The sequence below is a fragment of the Mobula hypostoma genome, chromosome 7 (assembly GCF_963921235.1).
Source record: "Mobula hypostoma chromosome 7, sMobHyp1.1, whole genome shotgun sequence".
NCBI lineage: Eukaryota > Metazoa > Chordata > Chondrichthyes > Myliobatiformes > Myliobatidae > Mobula > Mobula hypostoma.
In genome coordinates this window covers 14,999,632-15,019,301 of record NC_086103.1, presented here as the reverse complement: position 1 = coordinate 15,019,301, position 19,670 = coordinate 14,999,632, and the positions used below count along the sequence as shown (strand labels likewise).

The window sequence follows — 19,670 nt, the reverse complement described above, 5'->3', positions numbered from 1 at the left end:
TCCTGTGTTTTTGTGATATCACACCGGAGGAAATATTGTATCATTTCTTAATGCATGCATTACTAAATGACAATAAAAGAGGGTTGTGTGTCTTCATAATCTAATTCAGTATACTTCTGGTGTTTTTCACTAATTGATTTCTGTAATATGTGTGTTTGGAATGGTTATATCTATTAAATAAGTTGTTCTTGCTTGTTTATCCTGTAATATTATAACTAGACAGTTATTATGGATTGTCCTATCTGTAATAACTGATCAGTCATAATATAATATGTGGTATTCTGACTCTAAAACTGGATCAGGCTTGTATTTATAGTTATTATGTTTTTTGTTGTCTTTTGCACACTGGTCACCCAACCTGTTGGTGCAATCTTTTATTAATTCAATTGCGGTTATTGAATTTATTGAGTATGCTCACAAGAACACTAAATCTCAGGGTTGTATATGGTGACACATATGTACTTTAATAATAGATTTACTCTGAATTTGACTGTCCAAACTCCTTACAGACAGTGGCAGGAATTGAACCCAGCTCACTGGCATGATCAAGAGCTAAAACACAAGAGACTGTAGTATTGAGAGTAGCAAACACACTGCTGAAGGAAGTCTGATTAATGGACTTGGCCCAAAACATCGACTGTTTATTCCTCTCCCTAGATGCTGCCTGACTTGCTGAGTTCCTCCAGTATTTTGTGTATGCTGCCCTGCATTCCCAGCATCGCAGTATCTCTTGTGTTTATATTTATGATGTAGGAAGTCAGCTGGTCTTGTCATATCTATGTGGGGAGAGGATTTGATGACGTTTCTGGGGGGCAAAACCTTGCATCAGATCTTGTGGGGGGGGAGTAGGTGAAGGATCATGGGCAGATCGAGCTGGATAGGGTAGACAGAGAGCAGGAGTTGGTTGGTGGGGAGGGTGTGGGTGTGAGCAGGTGGATGGCAGATGGAGGCAGAGAAAACCAAGGGCAGATGAAGTTGAAACACAGAATGCCAGAGTGCTTGAAGTGGTCAGCTCCTGCTATGGGAGACTGAAGGGTCAGTTCCTCGTGCCTGTTTACGGAGCCTGCAGGATTTTAATGCCCTTGTTTACTGGTGCAGCAGCTGGGCTGCAGTCACCTTCCCATCTTTATCACATATTCTACCATTCCTGTAAACTTTAGGTGGTCAGCTGTCTCTTTTCTAACCTCATCCATTCTCTCATACACAGTAGATCAAATCTGCAAACACTCAAGTTGATAGGGTTGTTAAGAAGCTGTATGGTATGTTGGTCCTCATTATGCAGGGGACTGAGCTCTATATCCCTGGTTGGACCGCACTTGGAGTACTGTGTTTATTTCTGGTTGCCTCATTATAGTATGGATACAGAAGCTTTAACAGGATGCTGCCTGGATTAGAGAGTGTGTCTATTGAGGATAGGTTGAGCGAGCTAGGACTTTTCTCTTTAGAGTGAAGGAGGATGGGAGGTGCAACGTAAATTTATTATCAATTTATTATACATGTCACCATATACAACCTTGAGATTCATTTCTTACAGGCAATCACAGTAAATACAAGAAACACTATAGAATCAATGAAGGACTGCTCCCAACAGAATGGAGAATAACCAGTGTGCAAAAAAAACAACAAACTGTGTAAATACAAAGAGAAAGAGGGAGGGAGGAATGAATGAAGGAATAAATAAATAAACAAGTGAGCAATTAATATTGAGAATGAAATGAAGAATCTATAAAAGTGAGTTCATACAGTGCCTATAAAATGTATTCTCCCCCCCCCCCCCCGGAAATTTTCATGTTTTATTATTTTACAACATTGAATCAGAGTGGAATTAATTTGGCTTTTTTTTGACACTGATCAACAGAAAAAGACTTTTGTGTCAAAGTGAAAACAGATCTCTACAAAGTGATCTAAATTAATTACAAATATAAAACACAAAATAATTGATTGCATAAGTATTCATCTCATTCGTCAGTAATTAGTAGATGCACCTTTGGCAGCAATAACAGCCTTGAGTTTGTGTGGATAGGTCTCCATCAGCTTTGCACATTTGAACATAGAACATAGAAATCTACAGCGCATTACAGGCCCCTTCGGCCCACAGTATTTGCTGACCATGTAACCTACTCTAGAAACTACCTAGAATTTCCCTACCACATAGCCCTGTATCTTCTCCCGAGTCACAGTTCTCTTGCAGACTGCATCAGGTTTTCCTTCAGAATTTCCTGATTTCCCTGTATTTTGCTGCGTTCATTTTACCCTCTACCTTCCCGGGCCTGCTGCAGCGGAGCATCCCCACAGCATGTTTCGCAGTAGTGATTGTGTGCTTTTGATGATGTGCAGTGTTTGGCTAGTGTTTAGTCTGATGGCCAAAAAGCTCAATTTTGGTTTCATCAGACCATAGAACCTTCTTCCAGCTGACTTTGGAGTCTCCCACATGCCTTCTGGCAAACTCTAGCTGAGATTTCATGAGTTTTTTCAACAGTGGCTTTCTCTTTGCCACTCTCCCATAAAGCTGCGACTGGTGAAGCACCCGGGCAACAGTTGTTGTATCACAGTCTCTTCCACCTCAGCTACTGAAGCTTGTAACTCCTCCAGAGTTGTCATAGGTCTCTTGGTGGCCTCCCTCACTAGTCCCCTTCTTGCACGGTCACTCAGTTTTTGAGGATGGCCTGCTCTAGGCAGATTTACAGCTGTGCCATATTCTTTCCAGTTCTTAGTGATTGACTTAACTGTACCCCAGGGGATATTCAGAGACTTGGAAATTTTCTTATCTTCATCTCCTAACCTTTTCGTGGAGTTGCTTGGCATGCTCTTTTTGTCTTCATGGTGTAGTTTTTACCAGGATACTGACTCACCAGCATGTATTTTTGCTATAATCAATTGAAACACCTTGACTGCACATGGTGATCTTCATTTAACTAATTAACCAATTTGCTGCTCCAGTGATGATTTGGTGTGGCATATTAAAGGGGGTGAATACTTAAGCAATCAAATATTTTGTGTTTTATATTTGTAATTAATTTAGATAATTTTGTAGAGATATATTTTCACTTTGATGCAAAAAAGTCTTTTCTGTTGATCAGTGTCAAAAAAGTCAAATTAAAGCCAAATTGTGATTCAATGTTGTGAAACAATAAAACATGAAAACTTCCAAGGGCAGGGTGAATACTTTTTATGGACAGTGTAAGTTGTGGGAACAGTTCAGTGATGGGGCGAGTGAAATAAAGTAAAGTTATTCCCTTTGGTTCAGGAGACTGATTGTTGAGGGGTAATAACTGTTCCTGAACCTGGTGGTGAGGGCCCTGAGGCTCCTGTACCCTCTTCCTGATGGCAGCAATGAGAAGAGAGCATGGCATGATAGAGGTGTACAAGATGATGAGAAGCATAGATCGGGTGGACAGCCAACACCTTTTTCACAGGGTGGAAGTGGCTAATATGTGGGGATATAATTTTAAGGTGATTGTCAGAAGGTATCGGGGGGATGTCAGAGGTAGATTTTTTTACACAGAGAGTGGTGGGTGTGTGGAACATCCTGTCGGGGTGGTGGTAGAGGCAGATTCATTAGGGACGTTTAAGAAACCCTTAGATAGGGACATGGATGATGCAAAAATGGAGGGTTATGTAGGAGGGAAGGGTTAGATTGATCTTAGAGTAAGTTAAAGGGTATGCACAACATTGTAATATGGAGTTTGAGAGTAAGAGTGGTTGTATTCGCAATGAAACGTCAATGGAATTAAAAAGGAGGAAGCTGTTTTTGGAGGCAATCAGATTAACAGTATTTTGAAGTGATTTCCTAAGAGCTGGGGGAGGATGAGATTTCTTTTCTCACACAGTGAGTGTTGTGATATCCTGCCTAGCAGTTGGGCTGGAAGCCGATTCAGTCAGCACTCAAAGTAGAATTGAATAAGTTGTTGAGAGAGGAAGGCGCAAGTTGATGAAAAGTAGGGGGTATGAAACAGATGAGAGTCAGCACAGACTGTCTTGGCAAAATGGCTTCCTCCTGTGGTGAAAGACTCTTGATTCTATTTATCTATGTGGAGATGCAGGGTGAAATAGGGCCTTCTGGCCCTTCGAGTGGCACTGCCCAGCATTCCACCGATTTAACCCTGCCTAATCAGAGGACAATTTACAATGCCCAGCATTCCACCGATTTAACCCTGCCTAATCAGAGGACAATTTACAATGACCAACTAAGCTACTAACCAGTACGTCTTTGGACTGTGGGAGGAAACCATAGCACCCAGAGGAAACCCACGCACACATAGGAAGAACGTACAAACCTTCTAACAGAGGGCACCGGTGTTGAACTCAGAACTCCGATGTTCAGAGCTGTAATAGTGCCATGCTAACCATTGTGCTACCATGGTGCCACATGTGATCACCGCTCAGCATAGGCCCGTGATTATTCCTTTGAACTTGGATTCACTTTCTCACTGTGGTGTAGATCAGTTCACACACGTTTTTGAACACTTTTACTAGAAAGTATTTCCTTCATGCAGAGAAGCAAGACCCCTCTTGAAATCTAAAGATATACATAGTTGGCTGGCATCCTAACTTTGCAGTTACAAACCTACCTGACAAACCTACTGCAATTCTTTGAGGAAATTACAAGCAGGGTAGACAAAGGAGATGCATGGTGTACTTGGATTTTCAGATGGCCTTTGACAAGGTGACACACATGAGGCTGCTTAGAAAGATAAGAGCCCATAGAATTACAGGAAAGTTACTAGCGTGGGTGGAACATTCGTTGATCGGCAGAAAACAGAAAGTGGGAATAAAGGGATCCTATTCTGGCTGGCTGCCGGTTACCAGTGGAGTTCCACAGGGGATGGTGTTGGGACCGCTGCTTTTTACAATGTGTGTCAATGATTTGGACTGTGGGATAAACGGAATTGTGGCTAAATTTGCCGATGATACAAAGATAGTTGGAGGAGCGGGTAGTGTTGAGGAAACAGAGAGCCTGCAGAGAGACATAGATAGTTTAGGAGAATGGGCAAAGAAGTGGCAAATGAAATACAATGTTGGAAAGTGTATGGTCATGCACTTTGGTGGAAGAAATAAATGGACAGACTATTATTTAGATGGGGAGAGAATTCAAAATGCAGAGATGCAAAGGGACTTGGGGGTACTTATGCAAGACACCCTAAAGGTTAACCTCCAGGTTGAGTCAGTTGTGAAGAAGGCAAATGCAATGTTGGCATTCATTTCTAGAGGTGTAGAATATAAGAGCAGGGATGTGATGTTGAGGCTCTAAAAGACACTCGTGAGACCACACTTGGAGTATTGTGTGCAGTTTTGGGCTCCTTATTTTAGAAAGGATATACTGACATTGGAGAGGGGTCAGAGAAGATTCATGAGAATGATTCCAGGAATGAAAGGGTTACTGTATGAAGAACGTCTGGCAGCTCTTAGGCTGTATTCCCTGGAGTTCAGGAGAATGAAGGGGGATCTCATTGAAACATTCCAAATGTTTAAAGGACTGAACAGATTAGATATGGCAAAGTTATTTCCCATGGTAGGGGATTCTTGGTCAAGAGGGCACGACTTCAGGATTGAAGGACGTCCATTTAGAACTGAGATGTGGAGAAATTACTTTAGTCAGAGGGTAGTAAATCTGTGGAATTTGTTGCCACGAGCGGTTGTGGAGGCTAAGTCGTTGGGTGTATTTGAGGCAGAGATAGATAGGTTCCTGATAAGCCAGGGCATCAAAGGGTATGTGGTGAAAGCAGGGGAGTGGGGATGACTGGAAGAATTAGATCAGCCCATGATTGAATGGTGGAGCACACTTGATGGGCTGAATGGCTTACTTCTACTCCTATATCTTACGGTCTTATAGTGTAAAGCTTTACAGCACCAGTGATCACAGTTCAATTCCCACAACTGCCTGTAAGGAGTTTGTATGTTCTCCCTGTGACCACATGTCCTTTCTCTGAGTACTCCAGTTTTTTCCTACATTCCAAAGGCATATGGGTTAGTGAGTTATTTGGTCACATGGGTGTAATTGGGCGGTGCAGGCTCATTGGGCAGTATCTCCAAATAAATAAATAGAATTCAATAAGCCCGGCACAGTGGTTAGCATAATGCTATTACAGTGCCAGTGATCAATGCTTGGGTTTCAGTTTCCACCACTGTCTGCAAGGAATTTATCCATTTTCCCATGACCACGGGATTTCCTCCGGGTGCTCTGGTTTCAAGCCAGAGGCTTCAAGATGGTGCTAGTGAACCACATCAACATATTGCAAGCTGCTTACAAAACTTGAAAATATATCTCTTCTGAATTGCTCTCATTGTAATCTGCAACTGTAATTTCCCTTTAAGCAGTGTATTTTTGAACAGTCTTAACTAGCAAATTCATAATCTTCTGAAGGACTCAGCGGACTTAACTCTCTAGTATACAGGTACAGCACCTTTAAGCAGATGAAAGAAGTTTCTCTACCCAGCATCTTGTTAGCAAATGCACAGTTGCTGGAGAACAGGACTGTGGGCCTAAGAGTAAGATTGCTGATTCGGAGGGATATGAGGAATTGCCATGCTCTGCGTTTCATGGAGACATGGCTCCCTCCGGACATGGTGGATATGTTGGTAAGACCCAAAGGCTTCTTGATACACAGGATGGTCTGGACTGCTGATTTGGAGAAAGCAAAAGGTGGGGCATTGTGTTTCATGATAAACTCTTTGTGGTGCTCAGACATGGCTGTTTTGTTGCAGTCTTGTTCCCCTGACCTGGAACATCTAACAATTAAGTGACTCTGTGACCCTGACTACAGTTTACATACCACTAAAAGCCAAATATCTCAGGCACTCGAGATATTGAATGCTGCCATCACCAATCAAGAAACAGCCTAGCCTGACGCCTTTCAAATCATAGTTGAGGACTTCAGTCAGCCTTGTTTGAAGAAATCTTTGCCTAATTATCATCAGCACATAACCAGCAGCACCAGGGGTCCCAACATGCTTGACCACTGCTATACTGTAATAAGAAATGCCTATTGTTTCATACCTGGATGGCATTTCGGGAGACCTAATCACTTGTCTGTCCTCCTACCTGCATACAGGCAGAGGCTAAGGAACAAGGCTCCAGAAATAAGGACAACAAAGAGGTTGGTCGAGGGAGGCTGAGAATCAGCTATGGGATTGCTTGGAGTCAGTTGGCTGGGCCGTGTTCATGGATTCATCAGAGAATCTGAATGAATACGCCATAGTTGTCATGGACTTTATAAAAATAGTTGTGGACAACTGTGTCCCCACAAAATCATTCAGAGTCTTCCCCAACCAGAACCCTGGATGAACTATGAGATCCGCAATCTGTTGAGGGATGGGTCAGTGGCATTCAGGTCTGGCGACTAAGTAGGACACAAGAGGACCAAGTACAATTTCTGGAAAGCCATCTCACGTGTGAAATGGTAATTCCGGACCAAACCTGGGTCACTGGGGGGATGCTAGACAGCAGGGCTTCACACCCAGATGAGCTCAATACCTTCTGTGCTTGCGTAACACGCTGTAAGGTTTCACTGCTAATGTAATGGCCCCTCTGTAATGCTTCACTGCTAAGGTGATGGTTTCCCTGTAGCATCAATGTTTGGGTTATGACTAGAGATAACGGGGCTTTGGAATGTCCGTTATCCAATGAGAGGTTGTTGTTCTTTCTTGTGGGGCTGGGAGCAGGGATTCCGCGGTCTTTTGTCAGCGAGAGATGAAGAGAGAAGACACGAATGGAAAGAGTTGGTAGATTGGCGGACGGAGTGGACTCAGACCGAGGGTCCGAGGGTCAGCGACACTCAGAGGAGGTCGATGGGAGTTGAATGGACGAATCCATGAGCTCCAACATGCACTTTAGACTGTTTCATTAAATTGGGCCCTTTTTCTTTCTATTTTCTTTACTAACCCTATAGTCAGATTAAGATTTATTAAGTTCAATCGTTTAATTGCATAGGGTGTACTGTCTGGTATTTTGCAGTTCAGATTTGTAACCAGGCAACACATCACGCAGCATCCACACAAACAAGATTTCTTAGTTTGGCTGGGCCAGAGGCTGTCTTCCCCTAGACAAATGCCTGCTGGCCGAACCTGAGAGTTTCACTTGTTTTGACCATCAAAACATAGAGGAACCTTCACAGGCTCCCACGGCCCCTGATGACCTTGTGATTTCAGTCTCTGAGACTGACGTGAGAGCATCCTTCAGGAGGGTGAACCCACAGAAAGCATCCAGCTTAGATTGGGTAACTGACCGAATACTAAAGACCTGAGCTGATCAACTAGCTTGGTATTCTCTGATAGCTTTAACCTCTCGCTTCAGCAATCTGAGTTATCTGTCTGCTTCAAGCAGGCTTCAATTATGCTGGTGCTTAAGAAGTACATGGTAACCTGTCTCAATGAGACAGCAAAGAAGCATACATCAGAACACTCATTATCAACTACAACTAGGTATTCAATACATCATCCCTTCAAAACTAATCAATAAGCTCCAAGGCTTTGGCCTCAATACCTCTTTGTGCAATTCAGTCCTCAATTTCCTCTCTTGCAGACCCTAGTCAGTTCGGATCAGTAACGTCTCCTCCACGATTTCCATCAGCACAGGTGCATCACAATGCTGTGTCAACGTTCCCTCTAATTTTTTTTACAGCTGCATCCACCAACCCCTGCTCTGAGCAGGAAAATTTTACATGGCTTGAAAACTGCGTGGCACTTTAAATTAATATTTCTAAAAGAAAACTCCAGCTGTGCGGCAACAAAGACTATGTACGTAAGAGCATTTCGGTTACTGCGCGGCTGTGCACCCACAGAGATTGGAGGAAACAGTGTACCGTGTGCTTAGACCCCTGCTCTACTCACTTAACACTTATGGCTAAGTATAGAACAAGTACCATTTTGCTGACAACACCACTGTCGTTGGTGGAATCAAAGGTAGTGATGAATCAACATATAGGAGGGAAATACCTTGTTGAGTGGTGCTACAGTAACAACCAACTGGCCAGTAGTATGGTTGCATCTGCACTGGACTTCAAGGTGAGTGGTCCTGTGTCCAGATCTGGCCAGCTCCTTGCACACTTTCCATCCATACTGGGTTAAGTGTCGAGCTAGCAACTTGGCCTCATAAAAAAACAGACAAATGCTAAAGAAATGGCAAGATAGCGCCTGATGCGCCACAAAGTACATAGAGGAACAACATAACAACAACCTCTCACTCAATGTTAGCAAGACCAAGAGCTGATTATTGACTTATGAAGAAATCGATGAGCCAGTCGTCATTGAGTGATCAAAAGTGGAGAGGGTCAGTAGCTTAAAATTCTTTGGTGGAGTCATTTTGGAGGACCTGTACTGGGCCCAACACACAAGTGCAATTACAAAGAAAGCACAGCAACACCTCTACTTCCTTAGAGGTTTGTGAAGTTTCAGCATGACACCTAAGTCTTTGATGAACTTCTATAGATGTGCAGTGGAGAGATATTGACTGTCTGCATCACAGCCTGGTATGGAAGCACCAAGCCCCTTGAATGGAAAAGCCAACAAGTAATGGATATGGCCCAGTCCATCACAGGTAAAGTCCTCTCCACCATTGAGCACATCTACATGGAGCGTTGTCACAGGAAAGCAGCATCCATCATCCAGGTCAGCTCTTTTCTTGCTGTTACTATCAGGAAGGAGGTACAGGAGCTTCAGAATCCACACCACCAGGTTCAGGAACAGTTATTGCCCCTTAACGGCACGCGGGACAGAAGCAAGGTTGCATTGTGTATTCCACGGACCAGCAAATTCCGGTCGGTTAAGCGAACAGAGCGGCAGACACCCCTGCTGAAATCCGGAGGAGAACACACAGAGGGGGATCACAAAGCCGAGGAAAGAGGACCGGGTCGAGACAACAGAGACCTTTGGAGAAGAGGAGTTTGGTGGGTAATACCGTTCCGGCTGACCGGAAGTGCACCGAGAGCAGTAAGCGGCGTGAAGGAGTGGGCTGCTTATGGATCTGGCTAACAACGGTGATGCAATCCAGGGTATATTACGATCGAGGAACGTGTTTGCAGACTGGATATTGAACTTTTTACTGTTGGACTTCGGCCACATTCTACCGTGATACAACACTTGGCGGCACGGGAGGCCATTCCTGCCTGTGGCCATCGAGCGTGCAGCTCCTCCTGTGGAGGGTCAGACACCCTGAGCCAATAGACTGGTCCTGGACTTATTTTCCATTTGGCATGGTTTTGCATTTTGTTGTTTGATGGTTGGGGTTTTTTGTATTGCTATATTTAAGCTCTATTCTTGGTTGGTGCGGCTGTAATGAAACCAAATTTCCCTCAGGTTTAATAAAGTATATCTATCTGTTTAATCATCAGGCTCTTGAACTAGAGGGAAAAATTTCACTCAACTTCACTTGCCCCATCATTGAACTGTTCCCACAATCCGTGCACTCACTTTCAAGGACTCTTCATCTCATGCTTTTGATATTTATTGCTCATTTATTTGTTATTATTTTATTTCTTTTTTGTATTTGTATTCTATTATGTTTCTTGGATTGACTGAGTATGCCCGCAAGAACATAAATATCAGGGTTGCATATAGACACATAAATGTACTTTGATAGTAAATTTACTTTGAACTTTGAACCTCCTCCCACATTCCAAACATTGAGTTATTGAGTTGTGGGCATGCTGTGTTGGTGCTGTAAGTGTGATGAAATTTGCACGCTGCCCAGAACAGTCCTCGCTGTTTTGATCTACATATGACTAATAATACTATTTTTAAAAAAAATTCAAATCACTTACACCAGATTGGCACCACTTGGACATCAACGTACTGAGCTTTAATATTCTTCAAGTATGAATGTTTACTCTGAGTCAGTCTGGCAGAGTTAACCCAATTATAGAACTGGATTCCCAAAGTGCCATTAAAATGCCTGTTCCCATCAAAATTGGAAATGCACTAACTTCACGGGTCATGTGCTGACATTTATCAGAAACTGATTTATTACAACTGACTTTCATGACATGAAATGTGTTGTTTTGTCGCAGCAGTACAGTGCAAAGGCATAAAAAATTACTATAAATCAGAAACATAAATAAATAGCCGAGAAAGATTAATGAGGTGGTGTTCATAGGTTCATGACTGTTCAGAAATCTGGATGCCCAGTGATGTGAAGACAGAAGGAGGGAAATCAGAGTAAGTTTTAATATTACTGGCATACGTTGTGAAATTTGTTTTGTTTGCTGCAGTACATTGCAATACATAATAAAAACTGTAAGTTACAATAAGAAGTAAATATTCTTAAAAATTAAATTTAATAAGTAGTGCAAAAAGAGAGAAAAAATTACCGAGGAAGTCTTCATGGGTTCATTATCCATTCAGAAACCTGATGGCGGAGGGGAAGAAGCTATTCCTGAAACATTAATTGTGTGTCTTCAGGGTCCTGTACCTCCTCTTTGATGGTAGCAATGAGAAGAGGGCATGTCCTGGGTGATGGGGTCCTTAGTGATGGACGCCACCTTTTTGAGGCATCATCTTTTGAAGATGTCCTGGCCGTTGGGAAAGCTGGTGCCCACGATAGAGCTGGGCGAATTTACAAATTTCTTCAACGTTTTCCGATCCAGTGCAGTGATCCCTCCATACCAGGTGGTGATGCAGCCAGTTTAAATGCTCTTGGCGGTAAAAATTTGCGAATGACTTTGGTGAGACACCAATTCTCCTCAAGTTCCCGATGAAATACAACTGTTGCTGTGTCTTCCTTATAATTGCATCAAAGAAATATGGGTGCCAGTTTGAGTGAAAAAGCAACCTGTTCTCATCCTTACTGTATAACACCATTGCAGCAGAGAGGTACACGGTGCAGGACAAAAGGAGCTGCCCTGGGCAAAATCTAATTCCACTGAGGGATTCATTATAAATCTTTGCTGCCAGAAGCTGGTGCTTTGAGAACTGTTGTCTCAGTGGGAACATTGAAATTTCCTTCTGAAGCACTTTGTTCAGAACCAGGTTTATTACTGACATGTCACAAAGTGTGTTGTTTTCTGGCAGCAGTACAGTGTAAGATGTAAAATTGCTGTAATTTAGTGCAATAAAAATATGTAAAACATAAGTAGTGCAAAATGAGAGCAAAATACTGAGGTAGCTTGGATTCGTGATTGATGGTGGAGGGTAAGAAATTTCCTGAATCACTGAGTGTGGATCTTTAGGCTCCTGGACCTCTTCCCTGATAGTAGAAATCTCCTTCCTCATGCTGTTAGTAAGGTTATTTCTATTCATTCCATTTTCCCAAATTCCAGCCAGAAATCTCAGGAACACTTGGTACTTGTGGAAAGAGAGACAGAATGAACAGTGCAGGTCTGAGACACTTCTTCATTATTGCTAAAAGGAAAAGCAAATTGGGTTTCAGCAGGGGCAGTTGGAGATAATCAGTATTATTTTTGGACAACTGGCCTGACATATGCCCTAATATCAGAATTTAGAGTTAGATTCATAGTGTTGTACAACACAGAACCATGATCAATATCACTCTTTCTGTTCTGTACACCTCTATGTTTATGCCAGCTATCAAGTCCCTCGTTTTGTTGGTTGTGAACACAATTGATACAGTTCACTGTATGTAAAGCACACAAAAGTCTGGAGGAACTCTGCAGCTCAGGCAGCATCTATGGAAAGTAATAGAGACGACATTTTGGGCTGACACTCTTTAACAGGACCGGCTGACATATTTCATTGTGTGTTTCAAACTACATCTAATGAAATCGTGCTTTCTTCTTGCTGCTGCCATCAAAAAGAAAGTACAGGAGCCTCAGAACCCACACCAGCGGGTTCAGGAACCGTTATTATCTCTCAACCATCAGGCACTTGAACTAGAAGGGATAACTTCACAGGCCACGTCAGTGAAATGTTCCCATAACCTATTGACCCATTTTCAAGAACTCTTCATCTCTTGTTCTTGATACTTATTGCTTATTTATTTATTATTCTTTCTTTCTTTTTTATTTGCAGTTTGTTGTCTTTTGCACACTGATTGAATGCCCAAGTTGGTACAGTCTTACACTGATTCTGTTATTGTTATTATTCTATGGATTTATTGAGTATGCCCACAAGACAATAAATCTCAGTTATAAATGGTGACATAATGTATTTTGATAGTAAATTTACTTTGATCTTTAAATAAATCTGAATCTGCACTCAGTGGCTGCTTTATTAGGTGCAACTATCAAATCAGCCAGTCATGTTGCTCAATGCATAAAAGTATGCAGACATGGTCAACAGGTTCAGTTGTTGTGCAGACCAAACATCAGAATGGGGAAAAATTGTGATCTAAGTGTCTTTGGCCATGGAATGATTGTTGGTGCCAGACAGAGTGGTTTGAGTATCTCATAAACTACTGATCTCCTGGGATTTTCACACACAACAGTCTCCAGAGTTTACAGAGAATGCTGCAGAAAACAAAGAAACACCCAGTGAGTGGCTGTCCTGTGGACGAAAATGCCTTGTTAATTGTAAGAGGTTCAGAAGAGAATGGCCAGGCTTGTTCAAGCTGACAGTAAGTCAAATAACCACGCATTACAGCAGTGGTGTGCAGAAGAGCATCTCTGAATACACAACATATCGAACCTCGAAGTGGATCGGCTAGAGCCGCGGCAGATGTTGGTGTACCTCATAGGTGTGCATAAAAAAGTGGCCACTGAGTGTACATTAAACTCCTTTACTAGCACTTGATCTATAACCTTTTATGCCTTGGCAATTCCAGTGTGAGTCTAGAACGTAGAAGATTACAGCACATTAATTCCACCATTAGAACATACAGCCCTACAGCAAAGTACAGGCCCTTCAGCCTGTAATATTGTGCTGATCCTTTAATCTGCTCTAAAATCAATCTAACCCTTCCCTCCTACATTGCCCTCCATTTTTCTATTATCCATTTGCCTATCTAAGAGTCCCTTAAATGTCCCTAATGTACCTACCTCTACCATCATACCTGACAGGGCTTTCCACGCATCCACCACCCTCTGTTTAAAATAAGATTATCACTGACATCCCCCCCTATATTTTCCCACAATCACCTTAAAATTATGCCCCCTCATATTAGCCATTTCTATCCTGGAGAAATGTCTCTGGCTGTCCACTCGATCTATGCCTCTAATCATCTTGTACTTGCCTACCAAGTCACCTCTCACCCCCTTCTCTCCACAGGGTAAAGCTCTAGCTTGCTCGACCTATCCTTATAAGACATGCTTTCCAATTCAGGTAGCATCCTAGTAAATCTCTTCTGCTCCATCTCTAAAGCTTCCACATCCTTCCTATAATGAGGAGAGCAGAACTGATTACAGTTCTCCATCTCTAGAGGGATGAGGGCAGCAAGTAAGCAGCATGCTGCCCACTGCAGGGTTCTTCCTAGGTTCCACTTGGTTCTGACTTGGCGGTGTGTTGTTGAGCTTTTATCATTGCCTGACCAAAATCTTGTACTTCCTGAATCCAACAACACTCAGACTGTTTTTGTACGGTTTCTGGAATCATTCAAAGAGACAGCTGACTACCACTTTCTCAAGTGTTATTGATGGTGCACAATATTTACTGGCCTTGTAAATCAATAAAATTTGTTGGTCTGTACTTAGAGACTCCAGTGTCTGCTTTTGTCTGTATATATGCAAGCCTTTATTATAACACTGGTTGCTTCAGTCAGTGTTGTGCGGCACAGCCGTGTAGTGGTTAGCACAACACTGTACACTGCAAGTGATCACTGATTGGGGTTCAATTCCTGCCATTGACTGTAAGAAGTTTGTATGTTTTCCCCATGACCACCTGTATTTCCTCCAGGTGTTTCGAAGACATATGGAGTAGTAAGGGTTGTAAATTGTGGGTATGGTATGTTGGTAAAGTTACGATTAGTACAACAGTGCCAGTGATCACTGATTAAGTTTCAATTCACTAGATTAGATAAATTAGCTTTCTGTGTCACATCCAAACATACAATGAAATGTGTCATCCAACAGCAGCCGCAAGTGTTGCCATGCTTCCAGCGCTAATATCGCATGCTGACAACTTACTAACCCTTACCTATATGGCTTTGAAATGAGGAGAAGACCAGTGCACCCACAGGAAACCCACGTAGTCATGGGGAGAACATACAAACTCCTTACAGATTGATGATTGCTGCCACTGTAAATTACTGCACTAACCGCTACACTTCTGTGCCACCCCGTTGCTGCTGTCTGTAATGAATTTGTACATTCTCCCCATGACCTCCTGGATTTCCTCAGACTGTGTTGGTTATTGGTGCAAATGATGCATTTCACTGTATGTTTCAATGTGACAAATAAAGGTAATCTTTAAATTGTAGAATCACAACATTAGAGCAGGTGTGAATGGAGCAATTGAATTGTCCTTTTGCAAACTATTTGAAAACCATTGTGTGTCACTGAAGTCAGTGACCTTACCATCAACTCTAAATAGGATGAGGATGGATATGGCCTCTGTCGGTCGGGGTCAACCATGGATGTTGCCAACCTGAGCAGTACAATATGGAGAGCAAACTGTTACCCCTGTAGCAAGCTCTCCGTCTCCATGCACCTGATGAATCCAAAGGAACGGCAGAGACTGATACAGTTTGGCACAAGCAGTATCGCAGGAGTTGCCAGTCAGCACTGAACTCAATGTAGGACTGCCCTAGGGACTCCAGCTCCAGATTTTTCTCTCGGAGTTTACTCCCAAGGCCTTTCCCATGAGTGAGTATTGCCACAAGGCAGCAGAGGTTTGAGATCAGAGTTTTCCTTCTCCTGGATGAGCTGCCAATCACGGCTGATGTGCCCTATCTACCTGAAGTGATTGGTTTTAAGGTGCCAGTAACCTGCCTTTGCCCCTTTTCTTGTCAGTAGAAACGGTTCTACTGGGCTTAGTAGCTAAGCCACACATGAAGGCCAGGAGGTGGACTTGGTTGTCAGAGGCTATTTGAGTGGCACCTAATGGGTAGTGTGAGCTTGTCCCCAGTACCATTTCCAGCTATAACAACCTAAAGGAACCTAGTAGGTTCCTAAATAGGGGACCACCTGTAATGCTGAGGTATGCATCTGAATGGAAGTTATCCACCATTGTGCACATCTTCAAGGAGCACTGCCACAAGAAAGCAGTATCCTTCATCAAGGAGCCCTCACCATGCAGGCCACACTTACTTCTCACTGCCACTATTGGGAAGGAGGTACAGGAGTCCTTGGTCCCACACCACCAGGTTCAGGAACAGACATTACCCTTCAGTCATCAGGCTCCTGAACCAGCGTGGATAACTTCACTCACCTTAACTTTCAAGTGCTTTCACAACCTACAGACTCACTTTCAAGGACCCTACAGCTCATGTTCCCAATGTTATTTATTTATTTGTTAGTTTATTTATTTTTTATATTTGCACAGCTTGTCTTCTTTAGCACATTGGTTGTTTTTCAGTCCTTGTATGTAGTTTTCATTGCTTCCATTGATTTCTTTCTTCTACTGTGAATGCCTGCAAGTAAATGAATGTCAGGAGAGTATATGGTGACATGTACTCAATGGCCACTCTGTTAGGTTTAGGAGTGAAACCTGGTGTGGTCTTCTGCGGCTGTAGCCCATACATTTCAAGGCTCGATGTGTTGTGCATTCAGAGATGTTCTTCTATACACCACTGTCATAACACATTGTTATTTGAGTTACTGTTGCCTTTCTATCAGCTTGGAGCAGCCTAGCCATTCTCTTCTGACCTCTCTTATTAACAAACCGTTTTTGTCCACAGAACTGCCTCTCACAGGATTTTTTTTTTGTTTTTCGCTCCATTCTCAGTAAACTTTAGAGAGTGTTGTGCATGAAAATCCCAGGAGATCAACAGTTTCTGAGATACTCAAACCGCCCCATCAGACACCAACAATGATTCCATGGTCAAAGTCGCTTAGATCACATTTGTTCCCACATTCGGATGTTTGGTCTGAACAACAACTGAACTCCTTGACCTTGTCTGCTTGTTTTTATGCATTTGCTTGCTGCCACATTATTGGCTGATTAGGCAGCTGCATTAAGAGCGAGTGTACCTAATAAAGTGGCCACTGAGTGTATATGTACTTTGATAAACTTCTTTGAGCTTTGAGCTTTCAGGAGACTACTGTGGAAGAATTAATGTTGGTTTTTGCTGTTTTTTAGATGGAGAACAAAGCAGAATCTAGACTATTGCTTTTTGATGATGTACGCACAGTTGAAAGGCACCTATTATGTACAGGTAAGAGAGCTTATGTGTTTTATTTTGTATAACTGCTGTTCCAAACAAAGCTATTTTAGTTGGGCAAAAGTTTGTATTGACTGGGGGGAGAAAACATAACCTCTGCTGTGGGTCTGAAGAGCAGCTGGCTTTCAGTTCTGAGAACCATTTGTCAGTGTGTATTGATTTCTTCCACAAGTGCTTGAGGCACTTTTATTAGGGTCATCACTTCAAATTTTAATGTAATAACCTTCTTCTTGACAAGCAATAGTAGAACCCTAATGTGTAGAGTTTTCTGTGTAGACTTAACTGCTAATGTTTCTGACGATAAGAGTTTGGTACGTGACAGCAACTACTTCTCATTCAAGTCAGCAAGACAAATGAGATGATTATTGACTTCGGGAGGAAGCTGGAGGTCCATGAGCCCATCCCTATCATGGCACCAGAGGTGGAGAAAGTCAGCAACTTTAAGTTCCTCAGTGTTCTCATTTCAGAGGATCTGTCCTGGGCCCAGCACATAAGTACCATTATGAAGAAAGCACAGTAGCAGCTCTACTTCCTAAAAAGTTTGTGAAGGTTTGGCATGACATCTAAAACTTGGACAAACTGCCATAGATGTGTAATGGAGAGTTGCATCATACCTGGTATGGGAGCACCAGTGTCCTTGAACCGAAAATTCAACAAATAATAGTGGATACGGTCCAGTCCATCATGGATAAAGCCTCCACACCACTGAGCACACAGCACTGTCGCAGGAAAGGAGCATCAGTCATTAAGATCCCGACCATCCGGGCCATGCTCTCTACCCGCTGCTGCTATCAGGAATAAGACAAAGGGGCCTCGGGACCCACGCCACCAGATTCAGCAACAGTTATTACCCCTCAGCCATCAGGCTCTTGAGCCAGAGGGGATAATTTCATTCATCTTCACTCGCCCCATCACAAACAAGAGAAAATCTGCAGATGCTGGAAATCAAAGCAACACATACAAAATGCTGGTCCTTCTGAAGGGTCTTGACCCAAAACATTGACTGTACTTTATTCCGTTCTTTCTTTTTCAATCTTTTTATTAAGTTTCAAAATTAATAAACATAATGATAATAGTAATGATACAAAGAGATGGGGATTGCGTTAATCACGGTTAACATGTACAAGCACAGACTCCAAGTGTCAAATATAGTTTAGCCTCCCAATCTCATAGCAACTAACTATGAAAAAGGTATTTTATAAAGAGAAAAAAAAACCCTAAACTAAAGAAAACTAAAAAAAAAGAATGGGCTGTCATATTGCAACGGCTGAAATTATTGTTTGTCGTTAACTCTGCTCCTCTATACATTAACAAAAAATTATTATAAAAAATTCGGAAAGGGTCAACTTACATCATATGAAAATATTGAATAAATGGCCTCCAAGTCTCTTCAAATTTAACCGAAGGATTCATAGTACCGCTCCTAATTTTTTTCCAAGTTTAGGCATGCTATTGTTTGGGAAAACCACTGAAATGTAGTAGGGGGACTGTATTTTATTCCATAGATGCTGCCTGGCCTCCAGCATTTTGTGTGTGTTGCACTGAACTGTTCTGCAAGCTATGGACTCACTTCAAGGATGCTTCATCTCATGTTCTCAATATTTAATTCTTATTTGTTTATTACAATTTTTTTATATTTGCAAAGTTTTTTGTCTTTTGCATATTAGTTCAGCATGGACTAGGTAGAGTGTTGGGCCTGTTTCTGTGTGAGTCTAATCAAGAAAGACCATACCCAACAGGACAGAAAACTAACCAATGTGCAAATGTGCAAACCAACAAACTGTGCAAATACAAAAAGAGAAAAAAAGTAATTGTAATAATAAATAAGTAAGAAAGAAACGTCCAGAACTTAAGATAAAGAGCCCTTGAAAGTGAATCAAGTGAGTCTCAGCTTTCTGCTTTCTACTGATGATCCTTGAAGTGTTAAGAAATCTAACCCAAAATTTTCTAATAACATATTGTTGTAAGGTTGCAGCCTGAAATGGTGCTCTCTTAGAAAATAATAAAAAACACATCCTTCCTTGCCTGCATACCTCCCCACTTCCATTTCTTTATTCTGTCCTCATGTTTAATGTCCTCAAAATTCAAGTTCACATTCAAATGTATTGTCATTCATCCATTCACTTGTATACCACTGAACAAAAGATCATTCCTCCAGATCAAGGTGGACAAAACAGTACATTTAACTCACACACTTAACACATAAGGTATTACTACCACTAGTAAATTAACAAATAACAAGGTGCACGTATGATACAAGTTTAAGGGCAGCAGTTGATGCTGCCAACACTCCATACGTGACAAGACCTGGGTGGTGGCAGGGAGTTCAGTAGTTCGCTGAAAAAAATAAAAATTCTTCCTGGCCCAACACTTCTCTGTCACACATCTATGGAATTGCACCAGGGTACAGAGCAGAGGTCAGAGTGAACCTATAGGTTCATTATTAAGAATCAACTTTATTTGCCAT

The 19,670-nt window shown here is 42.2% G+C and overlaps 1 protein-coding gene across 1 annotated transcript in view; it reads left to right on the top strand.

Moving 5' to 3' along the window:
• Positions 1-19,670, top strand: part of mgat4b (alpha-1,3-mannosyl-glycoprotein 4-beta-N-acetylglucosaminyltransferase B) — a 340,217-nt gene that overhangs the window by 217,383 nt on the left and 103,164 nt on the right. The window contains exon 7 of the mRNA XM_063053065.1: positions 17,122-17,197. Within this exon, the coding sequence (XP_062909135.1) occupies positions 17,122-17,197 (76 nt within the window). The remainder of the gene's footprint in view (positions 1-17,121; positions 17,198-19,670) is intronic.